The sequence below is a fragment of the Bos grunniens genome, chromosome 15, assembly GCF_055505025.1.
Source record: "Bos grunniens cultivar Pamir isolate PY7600 chromosome 15, Bosgru_T2T1.0, whole genome shotgun sequence".
Taxonomy (NCBI): Eukaryota; Metazoa; Chordata; class Mammalia; order Artiodactyla; family Bovidae; genus Bos; species Bos grunniens.
The window spans coordinates 53,796,671-53,813,423 of NC_141179.1; the positions used below are offsets into that span (position 1 = coordinate 53,796,671).

Consider the following 16,753-nt stretch of genomic DNA (forward strand, 5'->3'; position numbering starts at 1 on the left):
ATTTTTTCAACAACTATAACCAGCTACGTAAGTTGTATTTAATTTTTATTTTAAATTGGATATATTTGGAAACTTACCCTGTGACTTAGGTCCTACCTGAGTTGTCTCTAATCATATTTGCTCAAACAGCCCCCAAATTGGCTACTTTTTCAATTTGTGGCATTTTTTATAAATGCATCTTTTTCTGGAAAAGGCTTTCAGAGTAAAATTTCCAGTAGGACTTGAGGCCTTTTGTTAACCACATGGGTCATCCATCTTTTGTGCCTTATGTTGAATTTTTATCAAGGTTTGTATATCTGAAGTCATCTCATCTTGAGAGAAATAGGAACAAGCCAAGGAGCACATGTTTACTTCAGTAACCTTTGGTCAGGTACTTACCACTCAGCCTGCAAGAGTTTATTGGGCACCTATAATAGGACAATTACCTGGGTTTTAATAAAGCAAGTACTACCCTGCCTATATCACCATAGGGTCGGATTCACTTTCTACTCTGCAGTCCTGTGTTACCACACATGTGTCCCTGAATTGTAGCTCTTTATGTCCCTGACTGTCTCTACCTTTTTATGCTATGTGCTTCTGAGGCCAGGGATCATAGCAAATAGATAACAGGTAACAAGGGCTTTGAAAATTATAAAATCTGTGGACATTTTGGATCTTATAACACTCTGGATCTTGTTTGATCTTTTTTAGCAGGCAGTCCCCTGTCGAGGTACGATGCAAGGGCCCAGGAGGTGTATATACTCAGCTTCCTGCTGGGTTCCTCTAATAACCCTGCTCTGGCAAAAGTGGAGCATTGGCTCACACTGTCTCTTTGCAAACAGGTGAGGTAGAAGCTCAGCTTCCCTTTGACTGTGCTGATGCCTTCCTGGTGAAAGTAGGGTACCAACTTGCATCACCTCAACTTTACACCACTTCCTTGCCTCCCCTTGGGCCTGTAAGATCTGTTCCCTTCGGACTGACACCAAGGGAGGGGTTGGGGATAATGGAGTGTTACTTCCTGCTCCCTCAGGAAAGATTACCTCTTTCCCCCATTGGTGAGAGTAGAGGCTCAGTTCCCCACTGACAGTACCCTGTTGGACCTGCTCAGCATCGCTGGGTGGGGAAAATTGGAGTTCTGTCTCCTGCTTCTTTGCCGGGGTGGGATAGAAGATCACTCCCTATTCAGCCCCAGTGAATCTCTAAGCAGGGGAGGTAGCAGTTTTTCTTTTGCTGTTTGAAGAAGATGGATATTGCCAAAATGTTTTCTATTCTGTTAGGCCACCTTTTTCTCAGTCTTCTGCCTAGAAGCAACAGACTTTCCTTGGAGTTGTTTGTTTTTTGCTATTACTTTTAATTTGTCCCTTAAAAAAAAAATCAGTTCTATGTTAGAGGCTTCAGCAGTGTCCTGTCTAGGATATATGGGAGGCAGTAAGGAAATGCAGGGAAACTCAATTTCCTGTTGTTCTTCAAGTCCTGGGGTTCCTAGGTGAACTGCCTTCTTACATCTTTGAACTGAGCTTGCTTGTTGTCTTATGTCCAGGTTTTTTCAGTTTTAAGGGAAGGACCTGGGAGGAATGGACTTATTTGATCTTGGCCAGATGAGAAGTCATATCCTTTTTTTTTTGAAGAGGAGACTAACCCTTTCAGTTACTTCTCAATGGAAGCAGCAGGAGCTTTTAAGACAGTAATTTTCATACTGAACTGCCTAAAATGACTTTAAGTTTTGTTTTTAAAAAACATGTTTTAAAGCCAAAAACAAAAAAAAAACCTGGAAAACCATGGTTCTAGAACATGCCACTAAAGATTAAATCCAAAGCTCCTTTTTCCATGTCTGTTCCTCATAGCTAGTCTTTGAACTGTTGGGAAACAGGGACTCTGTTCTATCTATTTCTGTTTTTCTGGCACTTGAAAGTACCCAGCATGAAGTACATATCCAGTACTCATTTGTAAAGAAATAGTCATTTATGCAGATCCATGCATGTACTCTGCCCTTTAGTTCCTTTACTATCTACTCCTTCTTACGGTCATTTCTTTTTTCTCTCTCCAGGTATCCTGGATACAGCCATTGTTGATCGGGGGAAAAATGTGGTATCTGGTTCTCGCGATGGGACCGCACGACTTTGGGATTGTGGGCGCTCAGCCTGCCTGGGAGTCATTGCAGACTGTGGTTCTTCCATCAATGGAGTGGCTGTGGGTGCTGCTGACAACTCGATAAACCTCGGCTCCCCTGAGCAGATGCCCAGTGAGTTGAGGACAGTATATGAATTTGTTTCTTTAGGTTCCTTCAGTGTTTGCCTTAGTTTCTCCTTTTCTTCCTCCTCCTCTCCTGCTCTGTAGGTATTTCTGTTTTCATCATAAGACTAATATTTATTGCATATCTACTATGTTTGTGTTGCTTTGAATTTACAAAGGAAATATATGTCATAGTTACTACATTTGAGTAAGTACAGTTTAATTTAGCAGTTGAGGCTAATGCCTGTAAAACAGAGATCAGTGCAGTTTTAGCTAAAATAATGATTCACTGAATGCAAATATAATAGGTTTTTTGTTTTTCTTTTTTTAAGAAGAGAGTGTTTTAGGTTAGTATAGATGAGAAAGGAGTCACAAAAGAAGTTGACTTGAACCTTGCAGGATGGATTCAAGTTGAACTGGGAAAGATGGGAGAATGAGACCTAGGGCAGGGGTAGAGGTAGTCAGTTCACATTAAAAAACAGTATGAAGGTAAAATTATCCATTGGGTAAAGTTATGCTTGGCTGAGCCAGAAGTTGATGTAAGCTTCATAGGGGGAAATAGGTGAGTAGAATGATAGTTCTGGTGAGTCAGAATGATAAAGATCCTAATAAAGCAACTTGTGTTCTTTTCTTATTTTCCTGTGATTATAACATATTTGTTTCTCTGATGGAAACAGGACTGTTTTTCTCCCAGTATCTCTGCCTCTAGAGCAGTTAGGTCCACATAAAATTGAGCAGAAAGTACAGAGTTCTAGTATACTCTCTGCCCCAACAAACGCACACCCTTCCTTATTATTGGCATCCCCCCCAGAGTGGTAAATTTGTTACGTTAATAGACCTATACTGATACATCATTAACACTCAAAGTTCAAGGTTGACATTGGGATTCATTCTTGATGTTGTATATTCTGTGGGTTTGGACAAATGTACAGTGTCATGTATCTGTCATCATAGTATCATGCAGAAATTTCACTATCTGAAAAATTGTCTTTGCTCCACCAATTTGTTCCTTTCTCTCCTATAACCCTTGGCAACCACTGATATTTTTATTGTCTTCATAGTGTTGCCTTTTCCAGAATTTTGAAATCGTAAACTATGTAGCCTTTTCAGATTGGCTTCTTTCACTTAGTAATATGCATTTAAGTTTCCTCTGGGTCTTTTTGTGCCTTGATAGCTCATTTCTTTTAAGCATTGAACAGTATTCCATTGTCTGAATGTACCTCAGTTCATTCATTCATCTACTGAAGGACATCTTAGTTGTTTCCAAGTTTGGACAATTATGAGTAAAACTGTTCTAAGTAGTCCTCAGTATGTTTGGGTTAATTTTGCCCATCATTATAGACAGTATTCTCTCTCTCTTAAACTTCTCATATAGATGCACTATGGTCCAAGAACTAAAACTGTTATGACTACCAGCCTGGCCCCTCTTTGGGAATTAATGGATTGTGAAAGGAAATCCAAGAGACAGGAACTGAGTAGCCACGGAATGTGCGTGTGCTAAGTCGCTTCAGTCATGTCCAACTCTTTGCCACCCTGTGGACTGTAGCCCACCAGGCTCCTCTGGCCAAGGGATTCTCCAGGCAAGAATACTGGAATGGGTTGCCATTTCCTTCTCCAGGGGAGATTCCTGACCCAGGGATTGAACCTGTGTCTCTGTGTCTCGTGCATTGGCAGGCAGGTTCTTTACCACTAGCGCCACAGTGGATTAATAGGAAAAGTCTGTTCCCCAAAGTGTGAGCATGTGCAGCTAGTGGTAAACAAGATCATTTCAGGCAGTACTCATTTTTAAGTTATATATTAATACACACACATCTTACTTCAAACCTAGGATTTCACAGATATTACTTAAAATAAGGTTGAGTTTTTTAAAATCAGTTGGTTTAAAGTAATTTAAATGAAGGTATTCTTGTTTTGTCTATTTCCTCACTTCCTACTTATTCTTCAGCCTGTCCTAGGTGGGTTTGTGCCCCAGCTACTTAACTGGCAGCAGCTCTTGTCAAGGTTACCGGCGACTCCATATTGTGTAATCCAGTGTTACTTCTCTGTGGTTATCTTTCCAAATTCTCAGTAGGTTGCAGCATAGTACACTCTTCTTTTCAGGACACTGTTCTTTCTTGGCTTCTGTAATACCACACGACACTGCTTTTCTTTATAGCTCATTGGCTACTGCTTCTTAGTTTCCTTTTGTATGTTTCCTTTAACCTTTAAATATTGGAGGGCCCTCAGCCCTGCAATTACTCTCTTAGGTGATCTTATCATTTCCATGACTTTCAATATTGTATTTAAGCTGGTGATTTCCAAAAATATATCTAAAGCATAGATCTTTTACTTGCATTTTAGACTCTATTTAAATGTCTAATAGACAGCTTGAACTTATTGTATGGAGCATTTGATTCTTTCCAACCCCAAATCTGTTTTTTCCCATCTCAGTTAATGACACCACCATCTCCTTGCTTAAGCCTAAAGCCTAAGATTCATTGAAGATCCACCGCCACCTTTCCTCTTGTCCCACATCAGCAAAGTCTGTCATCTCTACCTTCAGAATGTTTCTTATTTTTCCACCTCATCCTCTCCCTCTAGGTCTCTCTTCTTCCTGCCAGCATCCTGATTCAGTCTGCCGGTACCTGTTGCCTGCTCTGTTTTGTAATCCATACTCATAGGAATCATCATGCTCATTTAGAAAGCATAAGTCCAGGGCTTCCCTGGTGGCTCACCTGGTGGTGAAGAATCTACCTGCCAATGCAGGAGACATAGGTTTGATCCCTGGTCCGGGAAGATCCCACATGCCATGGAACAACTAAGCCCATGCACACCTATTGAGCCTGTGCTCCACAGCAAGACAAGCCACCACCGTGAGAAGCCCGCATACCACAACTAGATGATGGCCCTGCTTGCCAAAACTAGAGAAAAAGCCCATGCAGCAACAAAGACGCAGCACAGCCAAAAATAAGTGAAATTACTTAAAAATGTAAATTGAGCTATATCACTCTTCTGTGTCCCTCCTCTCCTCCAGCAGCCTCCTTTTATATTGTTACATATGTTTGGCCCTACTTTGTTTAGCATTGTACTCTGTACATTGTTCCAAGTATGGTATCTTTCCATATTACAAAGGACTTGATAATCATAATATTTTAAAATTGGGTTTATTGAGGTATATTTTACATATAGTAAAAGTCCTTTTTTTTAATCACCCAGTTCTGTGAGTTTTGACAAATATGTACAGTCATATAAACAATACCATGTCAAGATATAGAACATAATAAATGTTTTTTAAAACTATTAAGTGAGTGACTAGCAGAGTAATTCAGTAAAGAGCTGTCAATAGCTATGCTTTCTGAGTACTGCCAGCTGATCATCCTAGCCCATTATTGACATAGCTCATCTGTCATGCAGGTGAACGAGAGGTTGGAACAGAGTCGAAAATGCTGCTGTTGGCCCGAGAAGATAAGAAACTTCAGTGCTTGGGACTGCAGAGCAGGCAGCCGGCAAGTGGTTCCTTTAAGACCTTTGAACACTGGGGCAACCTGGGTCACACTGATTCTTGGAAAGCTGTTTTGAAAACATTTCTAATTTCTCTGTATGTTCACCTTCTGCGGAAGCTGCATGTGTGAAAGGCAGTACAGAATAGTAATTAAGAACATGTGGTATGGGATAAGGGCAACATTTAAATCCTAGCTCTTCCTAATGGCTCTGACATTGGACTCATTACTTAACCTCTCTGAGCCTGTTTCCTCATCACTAAACTTGTCATAGTAGGACTTATATGTGGGGTTATGTGATAATATTAAATGACCTACTGCTTTGTGAGCTTTATTAAGTCACTTTCCCACTGGCCCTTAGTGTGCTACATGTAAAATGATGAGGTTCTATAGATTTTCTTCCTCCTCTAAGGTAATGTGGAGATTTTTTGAGTAAAGATCTTATGCATTCAGGGCTCTCAATTAGTGACCAGAATGTCTCTTATAGAAGAATGGGGTTTTCTTCCCTCATTTCCTGGGATTCTGCCAAGCAGGCTATGCTCTTAATTAAACTTGGAGTTCCTTGAGATTAGATTGATTAAATTTCTTCCCAGTTGCTGTCATCATCACCCAGACAACATTAATGGTTTGGTTTGGCCACAGATTTTGTATTTTCATTTCATCTCATTACTTCATTGTGCTGGTGATGTTTCCATTTTCAAAGTTTATTCTGGGAGCATCACTATTTTTGATCATACTGCCTTTGCACTCTGAATTTCCATGCTGGCTTTTACTTCCAAAGAAAAGTCAGAGGGTTTTGTTTGTTTTGTTTGTTTCTTTTTTTTTTTTTTTTAGAACATTCAAACTTTACTCTTTGAACTAATAGTAAGAAATAAAAATCTAATAGTTTTTTATTTTCTTAAGTACATGGGTAAATTGTGATTTCTTAAATTGCCAGATTAAGTGTGTTTCTTTACCTTCAAAAGATTGTCACCAGTGTCTTGAAGCAAAACTTAAATGTGTGAATTGCAAGTGTTTAGCAAATGGAAGGTTGTGCTGAAAACAAGGAAAAGAATGATTTTTGGTGTTGAGGATCCCATGAGTCAATGTGTTGAGGGGAAATAGTGTGAAAACTCGTGCCTTAAATTATGATATTATGATATTATATAACCTGCTTAAGTCCTCAGACAGCCTCAGGTTCCTGCAATCCTGGGAGTGCTTCCCCCTCAGTTGTTGATGAATACTTAGTTTAGATCAGGAGTTCTTAAAAGGAGAAGAAAGAAATTCTATACTAAAAATAGTGAAATTCTTCTTTTCTTGGTGCCTGTTTATTCCTGGAAACAAATGAATCTTTAAACAGCATCTTTGTCTCCTACTTGTTCGCAGCTGTTCCTCTTTATTGGCTCAGATGCCTTCAACTGCTGTACTTTTCTCTCTGGCTTCTTGCTATTGGCTGGGACACAGGATGGAAACATTTATCAGCTGGATGTAAGGAATCCAAGGTGAGTCACCATTCATTTGCATGATGCAGGTCTTCTGCAGAGTGGAAATTTTTATTGGCTTTCACAGTGATTTAATCTGGCATATAGATGGCTGTTGAATCAAGGGTATATTTTTCCATTTATAAAGGCTTTCCAGTGTGAATTGTCTGATTGTTCTTATTATTCCTGGAATCACATTGAAAGGTAATTTGATTCATACTGTCATGATTGCTTTATAAATTAAGCTTAAATAATGAACTAACATCTCACAATAATTGTATAAAACCTTTAATTTTAAGGACCTTAGTAATTTTCTTCCTGGTATTACATCTGGGTTGGGCTGAGATTGATCATTTATAGTTCAAGTAAGCCAGCTCTGATTCTTTGTTTGGCTGTGATCATAACCTATCTTATATAGGCTTTATCCTGGTCGTACAGATACTCAAAAAGAATCCATAACCTGTTTGTCCCAGGACTTAACATTTTCTACTGTCACTTTCTGCTTCCTTCCTTTGTTCAACTGATGCTTATTGAATGGCTCCTGTAGGCATTAGGCTTTGTTCAGGGCACCAAACAACAGAAATGAAAGATAAAGACTCCGCCTTTGAGGCATTTGGAGTCTAATAATAAAGATGGGCAAGTAAAAGACTGTTAGGACACAGTGTGATCAGTGATCTCAAGAATTTGAGGAAGCACCGAGAAGGAGAGAAAAGAAAGTGAGACTTATCTGAGGAAATGCAGCTTTAATCGATCTTGTCTAGCAGAAAGTTACCAAGTAAAGAAAAGAAGGACCTGCCTTAGGTAGAATAGCATATAGAGAAGCATGAAGGCATGTGAAAATATGGCACTGTGAGGCATCTCTGAGTAGTTTGACAGGACAAGTGTATACCCTGCCAGTGGAGTAGTGATGAGAAGTGATGCCAGACAGGAAAACTGTAATTTGCTTAGAAAGGACTTATATACCATCCCAAGGAGTTTGGACTTTATTCCAAGAGCAGTGAAAAAATTTCAGTTAAAGAGTGACTAGTGTATACCTTTTCTTCTATAATTTAAGTTACTTTATTTTTGTACTTGTTTTTGCTTCCATAGAGATAGGGAATCTGATCACTGTTACAAAATCTCATAATTATAAAAATTATAAAATCATCAATTATAAAAATTGATTCTCATCTTTCTGATTTTACAGAGTTCTAACAATTTTAATATATCACAGCTGACTTAATTCTGTCTATAAAGAGATTAACATATTGTTAACATTGTTATCTTAAACCCTTGTCAGACTTCCCCTAAACACTGGAAATATCAGTGGTTATTTAGTTTATTCAGCTCATTAAGATATTTAGAGACATGTTTAGATTCCCTCCAAGGTGGTTTTGAATGGACTACTTTGATCTACCATCTAAGGATCTTGCCAGGAAATAAACCATATGAATGTTTAATTTCTGTCCACATTTGTCCAGTGTGCTGTTATGCAGTTAGTACTGTAGGTTGAATATAGTCAAGTATTGCTTTTTAAGGGAAAGAGTAAAATCGCTCCATTTATTCTGTATCCTAGGACTCCAGTACAAGTCATCCACAGATCAGGAGCACCAGTTATGTCTCTGCTGAGTTTCAGAGATGGATTCATTGCTAGCCAAGGTGGGTCCAGGGGCCAATTGAGGGAGGTGGTTCTGTATCATTCAGTGAAACATAGGTTTAATTCCTGGTCTGTGGCAGGGCTAGGGGCATCATCCTCCATGATTCTTTAGCATATTGTGCTTTTTCACATAACGTTTAACACCCTAATTGTAATTATCTGTGCCCCTTCCAGTCTAAGCTCTTTGAGTGGCTGTGCCTTATCATGTTACCCCCAGCATTTTAGTTCAGTGTCCACCATATAACTGGTGCTCAATAAACATTGTCAGAATAAATATACTGGCTCTTATTACAAATTATTGAGAATTCAGTTAACAAATCAGTTACAGTTTTTGCTCTAAAGGAGCTCATAGTTAGTAAGGTAGACAGACATGTGCTTGAATAGAATACAGTTTGATAAGTACTGTAGCAGAATACTGTATGGGAATATGGGGAACAGCTAACTTGAGTGGTAGGAGTACTACAGGCATGTCTGTGGACTTGTTTGCTTGCTTTAGTCGCTAACTTGTGTCTGACTCTTTGCAACTCCATGTACTGTAGCCCGCCAGGCTCCTCTGTCCATGGGATTTCCCAGGAAGAATACTGGAATGAGTTGCCATTTCTTCCCCAGGGGATCTTCCTCACCCAGGGATTGAACCACATCTCCTACATTGGCAAGCAGGTTCTTTACCACTGAACGACCTTCACTGAGCTCCTTCATGGACTAAGGGACATGTAATCCAGTGATTATTTTACCAACTGGAGATGTAAAAATGCACATTGATGGCCAAAGCTGTAGTGTGTTCAAAGTCATAGATGAGTGAAAGGGGGCAGAAAGAAGGGATCTGTCCTTTACTAGGTGCCTACCTACCATGCAGTAGGTACTGTGTTTGATGCTTTACAAAGACAGTCTGGGTAAAGTGAGTGAGTACCTTGGTGTAAGCAGTACAGAATATTTGGAATGGAGTTTGGGAGTGGGGTTGGGAGAAATGCATGGAAGAAGGTGTCCATTAAGGGACACTGAATCCTCATAGGAATGATTTAGGTGAGGAGGACTGGCCTATAGGCCTGGAGGGACCATCTTACCTTAATACTTCAGTGTATCAATTAGGATGTTTTTGGCTGTTAGTAGCAGAAGACTCAACTGAAAATGGCTTCAATAATTCAGAAAATGTAGTACTTCATTTACAAGACATCCAGATTTATGGTGGCTCCAGATTATATTAATTTAGTGATTTGAAAACAAATTCATTGGAGAAACTAAGAAAAATTGACAGCTAACTCAGTGTGGTATCCTGGATTGTATCCAGGATGTTTAAAGACTGGTAAAATCCAAAAAAGTATTGAGTTAAATAAAGCTTTAAGAAGAAGAGAAGAAATAAAATCAAGAATGCAGCTTTTCTCTGTTTTTTGGCACTCTCCTCCTTAGCACACTGGCTTTTGTCCTCAGGCTTATTCCCTCAAGGTTACAGTGCAGGATAGCTGCAGCAAATCTTATCTTCACAAAACATGCATATTGTTATCCTTTTTAAGAATGAGAAACATTTCCTCAGGAGCAACCCGGCAGATTTACTAATCTCCTACGTCCTTGATCAGAATTATGTAATATATGCTGTGCCCAGAAGACCTAAATAGACATTTCTCCAAAGAAGATATACAGATGGCCCACAGGCACATGAAAAGATGCTCAGCAATGCCAGTATTAGAGAAATGCAAATCAAACCCACGATGAAGTATCATTTCACACCAGTCAGAAAGTCTACAAAGAATAAATGCTGGAGAGGGTGTTTAGAAAACGGAACCCTCCTACACTGTTAGTGGGAATCTAAATTGGTACAGCCACCATGGAAAACAGTATGATGGTTCCTTAAAAAAAAACCTCAAAATAGAGTTGCCATATGATCCAGCAATCCTACTCACTCCTGGGCATATATATAGAAAAGACAAAAACTCTAGTTTTTGTCTAGGGCACTCTAGTGCCTCCATGTTCATAACAGCAATATTTGTAATAGCCAAGATGTAAAAACAACCCAGATGTCCATCAGCAGGTGACTTGCTTAAGAAGATGTGGTGTTGGACGTCCTTGGTGGCCCAGTGGATAGGAAAACACGGGTTTGATCTCTGATGTGGGAAGATTCCACATGCTCCAGAGCAGCTAAGCCTGTGCGCCCCAGCTTCTGCGCCTGTGCTCTTGAGCCCATGTGCCACAACTGCTGAGCCTGCATGCTGCAAATACTGAAGCCCCCACACCTAGAACTTGTGCTCCACGACGAGAAGAACCACCGCAACGAGAAGCCTGAGCACTGCCATGAAGAGTAGCCCCACTCCCTGCAACTCAAGAAAGCCATGCATGCGGCAGTGAAGACCTACTGAATAGGTCTTCATTTATTTGTTAATTTATGTTTATATTTATATAAAAATGACAGTTGTGTATAGTTTAATCATCCTGTGATCTTTGGTGAACCAGTTCACTTTCCTAAGTCTCTACGTAGAGGTGGGTACTCGAAATAAAGTAGATATTCTGTAAGTGATAGTTTCTTCTTACTCTTGTAACTAACCCTTGCCCTTGTGAAGTGAAAGTTGCTCAGTTGTGTCTGACTCTTTGCCACCCCATGGACTGTACAGTCCATGGAATTCTTTAGGCTAGAATACTGGAGTGGGTAACCATTTCCTTCCCCAGGGGATCGTCCCAACCCAGGGATGGAATCCAGATCTCCTGCATTGCAGGCAGATTCTTTACCAACTGAGCTATCAGGGAAGCCCTGCTCATAACCCTTGCCCTATGCCCTCCTAAAAAAGTGTTTCTGATCATCATGATCCAGTGGCGGAGCACACACTCACCAAAATTAGAATTATGGTATAGGGAAAGATATTTGGAAGTGTCAGAGCAATAGTAAGTGTTACAAGAGGTTGATATGAGAAAGGGTTTACTATATGGGGTGGTTAGAGATGGCTTCCTAGACAGAATGGGAATAAAGCTTGGGTTTATCAAGTAGGTTTGTGTGTGGAAACTTGAATGCAGAGGAAGAGCTATAGTAATTGTACTTTCTTACCTCCCTGTACCTCTAAAATACAAGGATTCTTTTTTGGAAAAGATTATTTTTAATAATGAGAATGCAGGAAAGAAGATCCTCTGTATACTGCTGGGTACAGTCAGTTCAGTTCAGTTCAGTCGCTCAGTCGTGTCCGACTCTTTGCGACCCCATGAACCACAACACGCCAGGTTTCTCTGTCCATCACCAACTCCTGGAGTCCACCCAAGCCCATGTCTGTCGAGTCGATGATGCCATCCAACCATCTCATCCTCTGTCATCCCCCTCTCCTTCTGCCTTCAGTCTTTCCCAGCATCAGGGTTTTTTCCAGTGAGTCAGCTCTCCACATCAGGTGGCCAAAGCATTGGAGTTTCAGCTTCCATCAGTCCTTCCAATGAACACCCAGGACTGATCTCCTTTAGGATGAAGTGGTTGGATCTCCTTGCAGTCCAAGGGACTCTCAAGAGTCTTCTCCAACACCACAGTTCAAAAGCATCAATTCTTTGGCGCTCGGCTTTCTTCACAGTCCAACTCTCATATCCATACATGATGACCACTGGAAAAACCATAGCCTTGACTAGACAGACCTTTGTTGGCAAAGTAATGTCTCTGCTTTTTAATGTGCTGTTTATTTATTTATTTATTTGAGCAAACAACGATGCCATTTATTTAAAATGTTTTTTTTTTTTTTTTTGAGCAAACAACGATGCCGTTTATTTAAAATGTTTTTTTTTTTTTTGTAATGTGCTGTTTAGATCGGTCATAACTTTCCTTCCAAGGAGTAAGCATCTTTTAATTTCATGGCTGCAATCACCATCTGCAGTGATTTTCGAGCCCAGAAAAATAAAGGCAGCCACTGTTTCCCCATCTATCTGCCATGAAGTGATGGGACCGGATGCCATGACCTTCGTTTTCTGAATGTTGAGCTTTAAGCCAACTTTTTCACTCTCCTCTTTCACTTTCATCAAGAGGCTCTTTAGTTCTTCTTCACTTTCTGCCATCAGGGTGGTGTCATGTGCATATCTGAGGTTATTGATATTTCTCCCGGCAATCTTGATTCAGGCTTGTGCTTCCTCCAGCCCAGCGTTTCTCATGATGTACTCTGCATATAAGTTAAATAAGCAGGGTGACAATATACAGCCTTGATGTACTCCTTTTCCTAATTGGAACCAGTCTGTTGTTCCATGTCCAGTTCTAACTGTTGCTTCCTGACCTGCGTACATGTTTCTCAAGAGACAGGTCAGGTGGTCTGGTATGCCCATCTCTTTCAGAATTTTCTAGTATAGATTGATTAACAGATAAAATTGATTAACATATATAATTTTGGAAAGCAGTTTTTCAAATTTTAAATGTTTGAAATGGTTAATTAATATCTTTTGATTCTTTTCCAGAGTTCTATTCAGTTACAGTATTAATATAGAAAAAACTTTATGCATAAAGATATTCTTCTATGTAATGTGCTCTCAACTGTATAAAATAAAAATTTATACAGAAAAGGTTAGAAAATACATTAAACTGTGAATAGTATTTATCTTTGAGTGGTAGATATGAATGATTTTTTAAAATTCTATTTCTTTATTTTTCTTTTTAATTTTTTTGGATACCATGCCATTCAGCACTCAGGATCTTAGTTCCCTGACCAGGAATTGAACCCACATCCCCTGCATTGGAAGGCAGATTCTTAACCACTGGACCACCAAGGAAGTCCCTGGGAGCATAGTTGTCTTAAAGAAAACATTTATATAGGGAAATTCCCTGTGAAAAATCATTGTCTAGGATAAGTTTGCAAATACTTGTATGAGCATGTAGTTGCTTGCTCTGTGCTCTTGGTAGTTATTGCTAATCAAAGACAACTCTTCGCATTGAGCTTGCATTTGGCCTTCAAATCCTCTTGAGCCCATCATTTTAGGGAGTCACTATAGGACCTCATATCTGGCCCACCATGAGTCCTGTCTGCCACTCTGGGTCTTAAGACAATTTTCTTTAGGCTAGTGATGTACAGAAATAAATTAAAATATTGAGGGTAACTTTGCATGCAACTTTCTCTTTAGTTATCTAAGGTTTCTTTCTGTCTTTTAGGTGATGGAAGCTGTTTCATTGTCCAGCAAGACTTAGACTATGTGATTGAGCTCACTGGGGCTGACTGTGACCCTGTGTACAAGGTACGGACCTGAGACAAAACCAGGCCTGGGTGCTTTTCACCTGGGACCCAGGGCTTTGGAGGGAACTGAATCCAGAAACTTTGTGATTACTAGGGGTAATACCATACTTAGGAGTGGGACAGAAAGAAATAATTGAGTCAGTGTCTTCGTCATTTACTGGCTCTAGAAACTGAAAAAGTCACTCTACTTCCTCAGTCTATCAGTTTATCTGTAAAATGAGGATAACAGTGAAATAATGCATATGAAAACTCTAATCTGTAAATACTACTTTTATTGTTGTTGTTATTATTTAAGTTCAAGACTGATTTGATTAGAGTGTGGTGTTGGAGACTCTTGAGAGTCCCTTGGACTGCAAGGAGATCCAACCAGTCCATCCTAAAGGAAAGCAGTCCTGAATATTCACTGGAAGGACTGATGTTGAAGCTGAAACTCCAATACTTTGGCCACCTGGTGCGAAGAGCTGACTCATTTGAAAAGACCCTGATGCTGGGAAAGATTGAGGGCAGGAGGAGAAGGGGACGACGGAGGATGAGATGGTTGGATGGCATCACCAACTCAATGCACATGAGTTTGAGTAAACTCCAGGAGTTGGTGATGGACAGGGAGGTTTGGTGTGCTGCAGTCCATGGGGTCACAAAGAGTTGGACACGACTGAGCTACTGAACTGAACTGAAGAAAGAGAAAAATGAAAGGGGAAATAATGTTTGTTGACCAGTCATTGTTCTAGCTATTTTACATATCAGATTTAACAGTTATCGTACCTTGAGGTATAGATATTATTCCTATTATTTTCTTATATTTAAAAAAATTTTATAATTTATGCACATGTATAAAAATTCAAACTGTGCGGACTTAAAAGTCTGCTTTAAGACTTTTTGTTCCACTGTTTCCTAAAGTAACTAGCATTAATAGTTTGTTGTGTATCTTTTAATACTGTTTTTAGAGAATTTGTACTTAGACCTTTGTTTATGTAGTTATGTAAATGAAATAGTTTTATCTTTATACATAATTGGGATCATTCTGTTACATATTGCTGTATGACTTGGGTTATTTTACTTAACATTTTAGAGCTCTTTCCAGACAAATGCTTATAGATATACTTCATTTTTTAAAATTCCTGCATAGTGTTCTATATTGTGAATTAACACATCATTTTCATTTTATAAATGAAGAAACGGGACCAAAAGGGTTGAGAAAGCTGCCCTAGGTCATGCAGCTACATATTGGCACACTTGTGATTAAAGCTAACTCCAGAATTCATGCTGTTTGCATTAAATTAATGGTTCTTAATCTCCTTTGTCTCAGACTGCTTCGAGAATTTGATGAAATCTTTCTCGGGAAAAAAAGGCATATGTTGAGAACTTCTTTGCATATAATGTTATGAGGTGTCAGAGATACCCAGGCCTTCCTTTTTTTTTCTTTCCTCCCCCAAAGGCTTCCAAGTATAATTTAATAACAGATGTAAGGGACCAACTTAATTTTAGCTGCACCCCCTCTTTATTCCTAAACTCTCTATTCCTAAGCTCTGTCAAAAGCGATTTCAGGGTTTAATGTGACACTGCCCTCTTCTGGAGGAGGCAGTGTGTTGTCATCCCTAAGTCCAGTCTGACTCTTTATGACCCCATTGACTGTAGAACCCATGGATTGTAGCATACCAGGCTCCCCTGTTCTCCACCATCTCCCGGAGTTTGCTCAAACTCAAGTCCATAGAATCGGTGATGCTATCTAACCATCTTATCCTCTGCCACCCCCTTCTACCCAGGCATTTCTGTGGGCCATATGCTCCCCTGTACAGACCCCTCTGCTCTAAACCATGCACAGCACTAGTGCATTTTCTCTCCAATTGGCCACTTAGTTTCTCTGTTCTGTATTCATGAGCTCCCTTGATTCTGGTCAGCTATTTTTAAAATATATAACATGGATATAATTCTTGTCTTTGGAGTCAGTAAATCTTCTCAGACTCCCTTGTACTAGTAGGGGTCAATGACAAGACTCTTACGTTTTTGAAGTGGAAGAATCCCAGGCTTCCTTTGAGCTGTGAACTCTTTGTGTTCCAGGTGGCCACATGGGAGAAGCAGATCTACACATGTTGTCGAGATGGTCTTGTGCGACGCTATCAGCTCTCAGACCTCTGACCCCTTGGGGAGAGAAGTCCCAGTCAATGAAAAAGATTGACTTTGATCAACAGTGAGCAGGGACATCATCAGGGACCATGGAAGGACCATGAGTGACCTTTGTTGTATTGGGTACCCTTTGGAAACAATAGAAAGTCAGCTGCTTTGGCCCATGTGGCGCTGTCATTCCATGATAAGACCCACTTTGAACTGAGTAAGAAGCTCACATGTGCTTGCTGCATTTGTCCCAACTTCTCCCTTAAACTCAGCCCGGCAACACAGGGCAAGGAAATGGATGCTTATAGTGTGATTCCACACCGGTTGTGTTCAGTGTTTACAAGGACTGGAGGACTAAAACCTGTTCTCTGGAGGAAATAAAGAGAATATGGAGGAGTCTGAATTTGAGAAACTTTGTTAAATATTCTTGCTCTAGCAAAAAGTCAGTCATGGTGATGGGATTCCTTTCTCAGGCACTCCCTATCAGCCTGGCTATGGGGAAGGGCTGCTTGACAGTAGCAGTATTCCATGTGCAACCTTGGAAGATTCTTATACAGGAAGGGTAGTAACCACCATCCCAGTTGTCTTCAGATTAAGGGGTTTTCTGCTCATGGGACTTTCTGTCCTGGGCAAACTGATATGATTGGTCAGCCTTTATACAGGTGATGAAGTTGAATCATATCA

At 39.9% G+C, this 16,753-nt stretch overlaps 1 protein-coding gene across 7 annotated transcripts in view; it reads left to right on the top strand.

Annotated features, from left to right (window-relative positions):
- The window catches only part of PAAF1 (proteasomal ATPase associated factor 1), a 40,314-nt gene extending 23,842 nt beyond the window's left edge, over nt 1-16,472 (top strand). For all 7 annotated transcript variants that reach the window (XM_086340756.1, XM_086340763.1, XM_086340757.1 and 4 more), the window contains 6 exons: nt 2,027-2,221; nt 5,605-5,696; nt 7,056-7,171; nt 8,706-8,788; nt 13,876-13,958; nt 16,016-16,472. In XM_086340756.1, the coding sequence (XP_086196882.1) occupies nt 2,027-2,221; nt 5,605-5,696; nt 7,056-7,171; nt 8,706-8,788; nt 13,876-13,958; nt 16,016-16,093 (647 nt within the window). In that variant the 3' untranslated portion in view covers nt 16,094-16,472. The remainder of the gene's footprint in view (nt 1-2,026; nt 2,222-5,604; nt 5,697-7,055; nt 7,172-8,705; nt 8,789-13,875; nt 13,959-16,015) is intronic.
- The last annotated feature ends 281 nt before the right edge of the window (nt 16,473-16,753 follow it).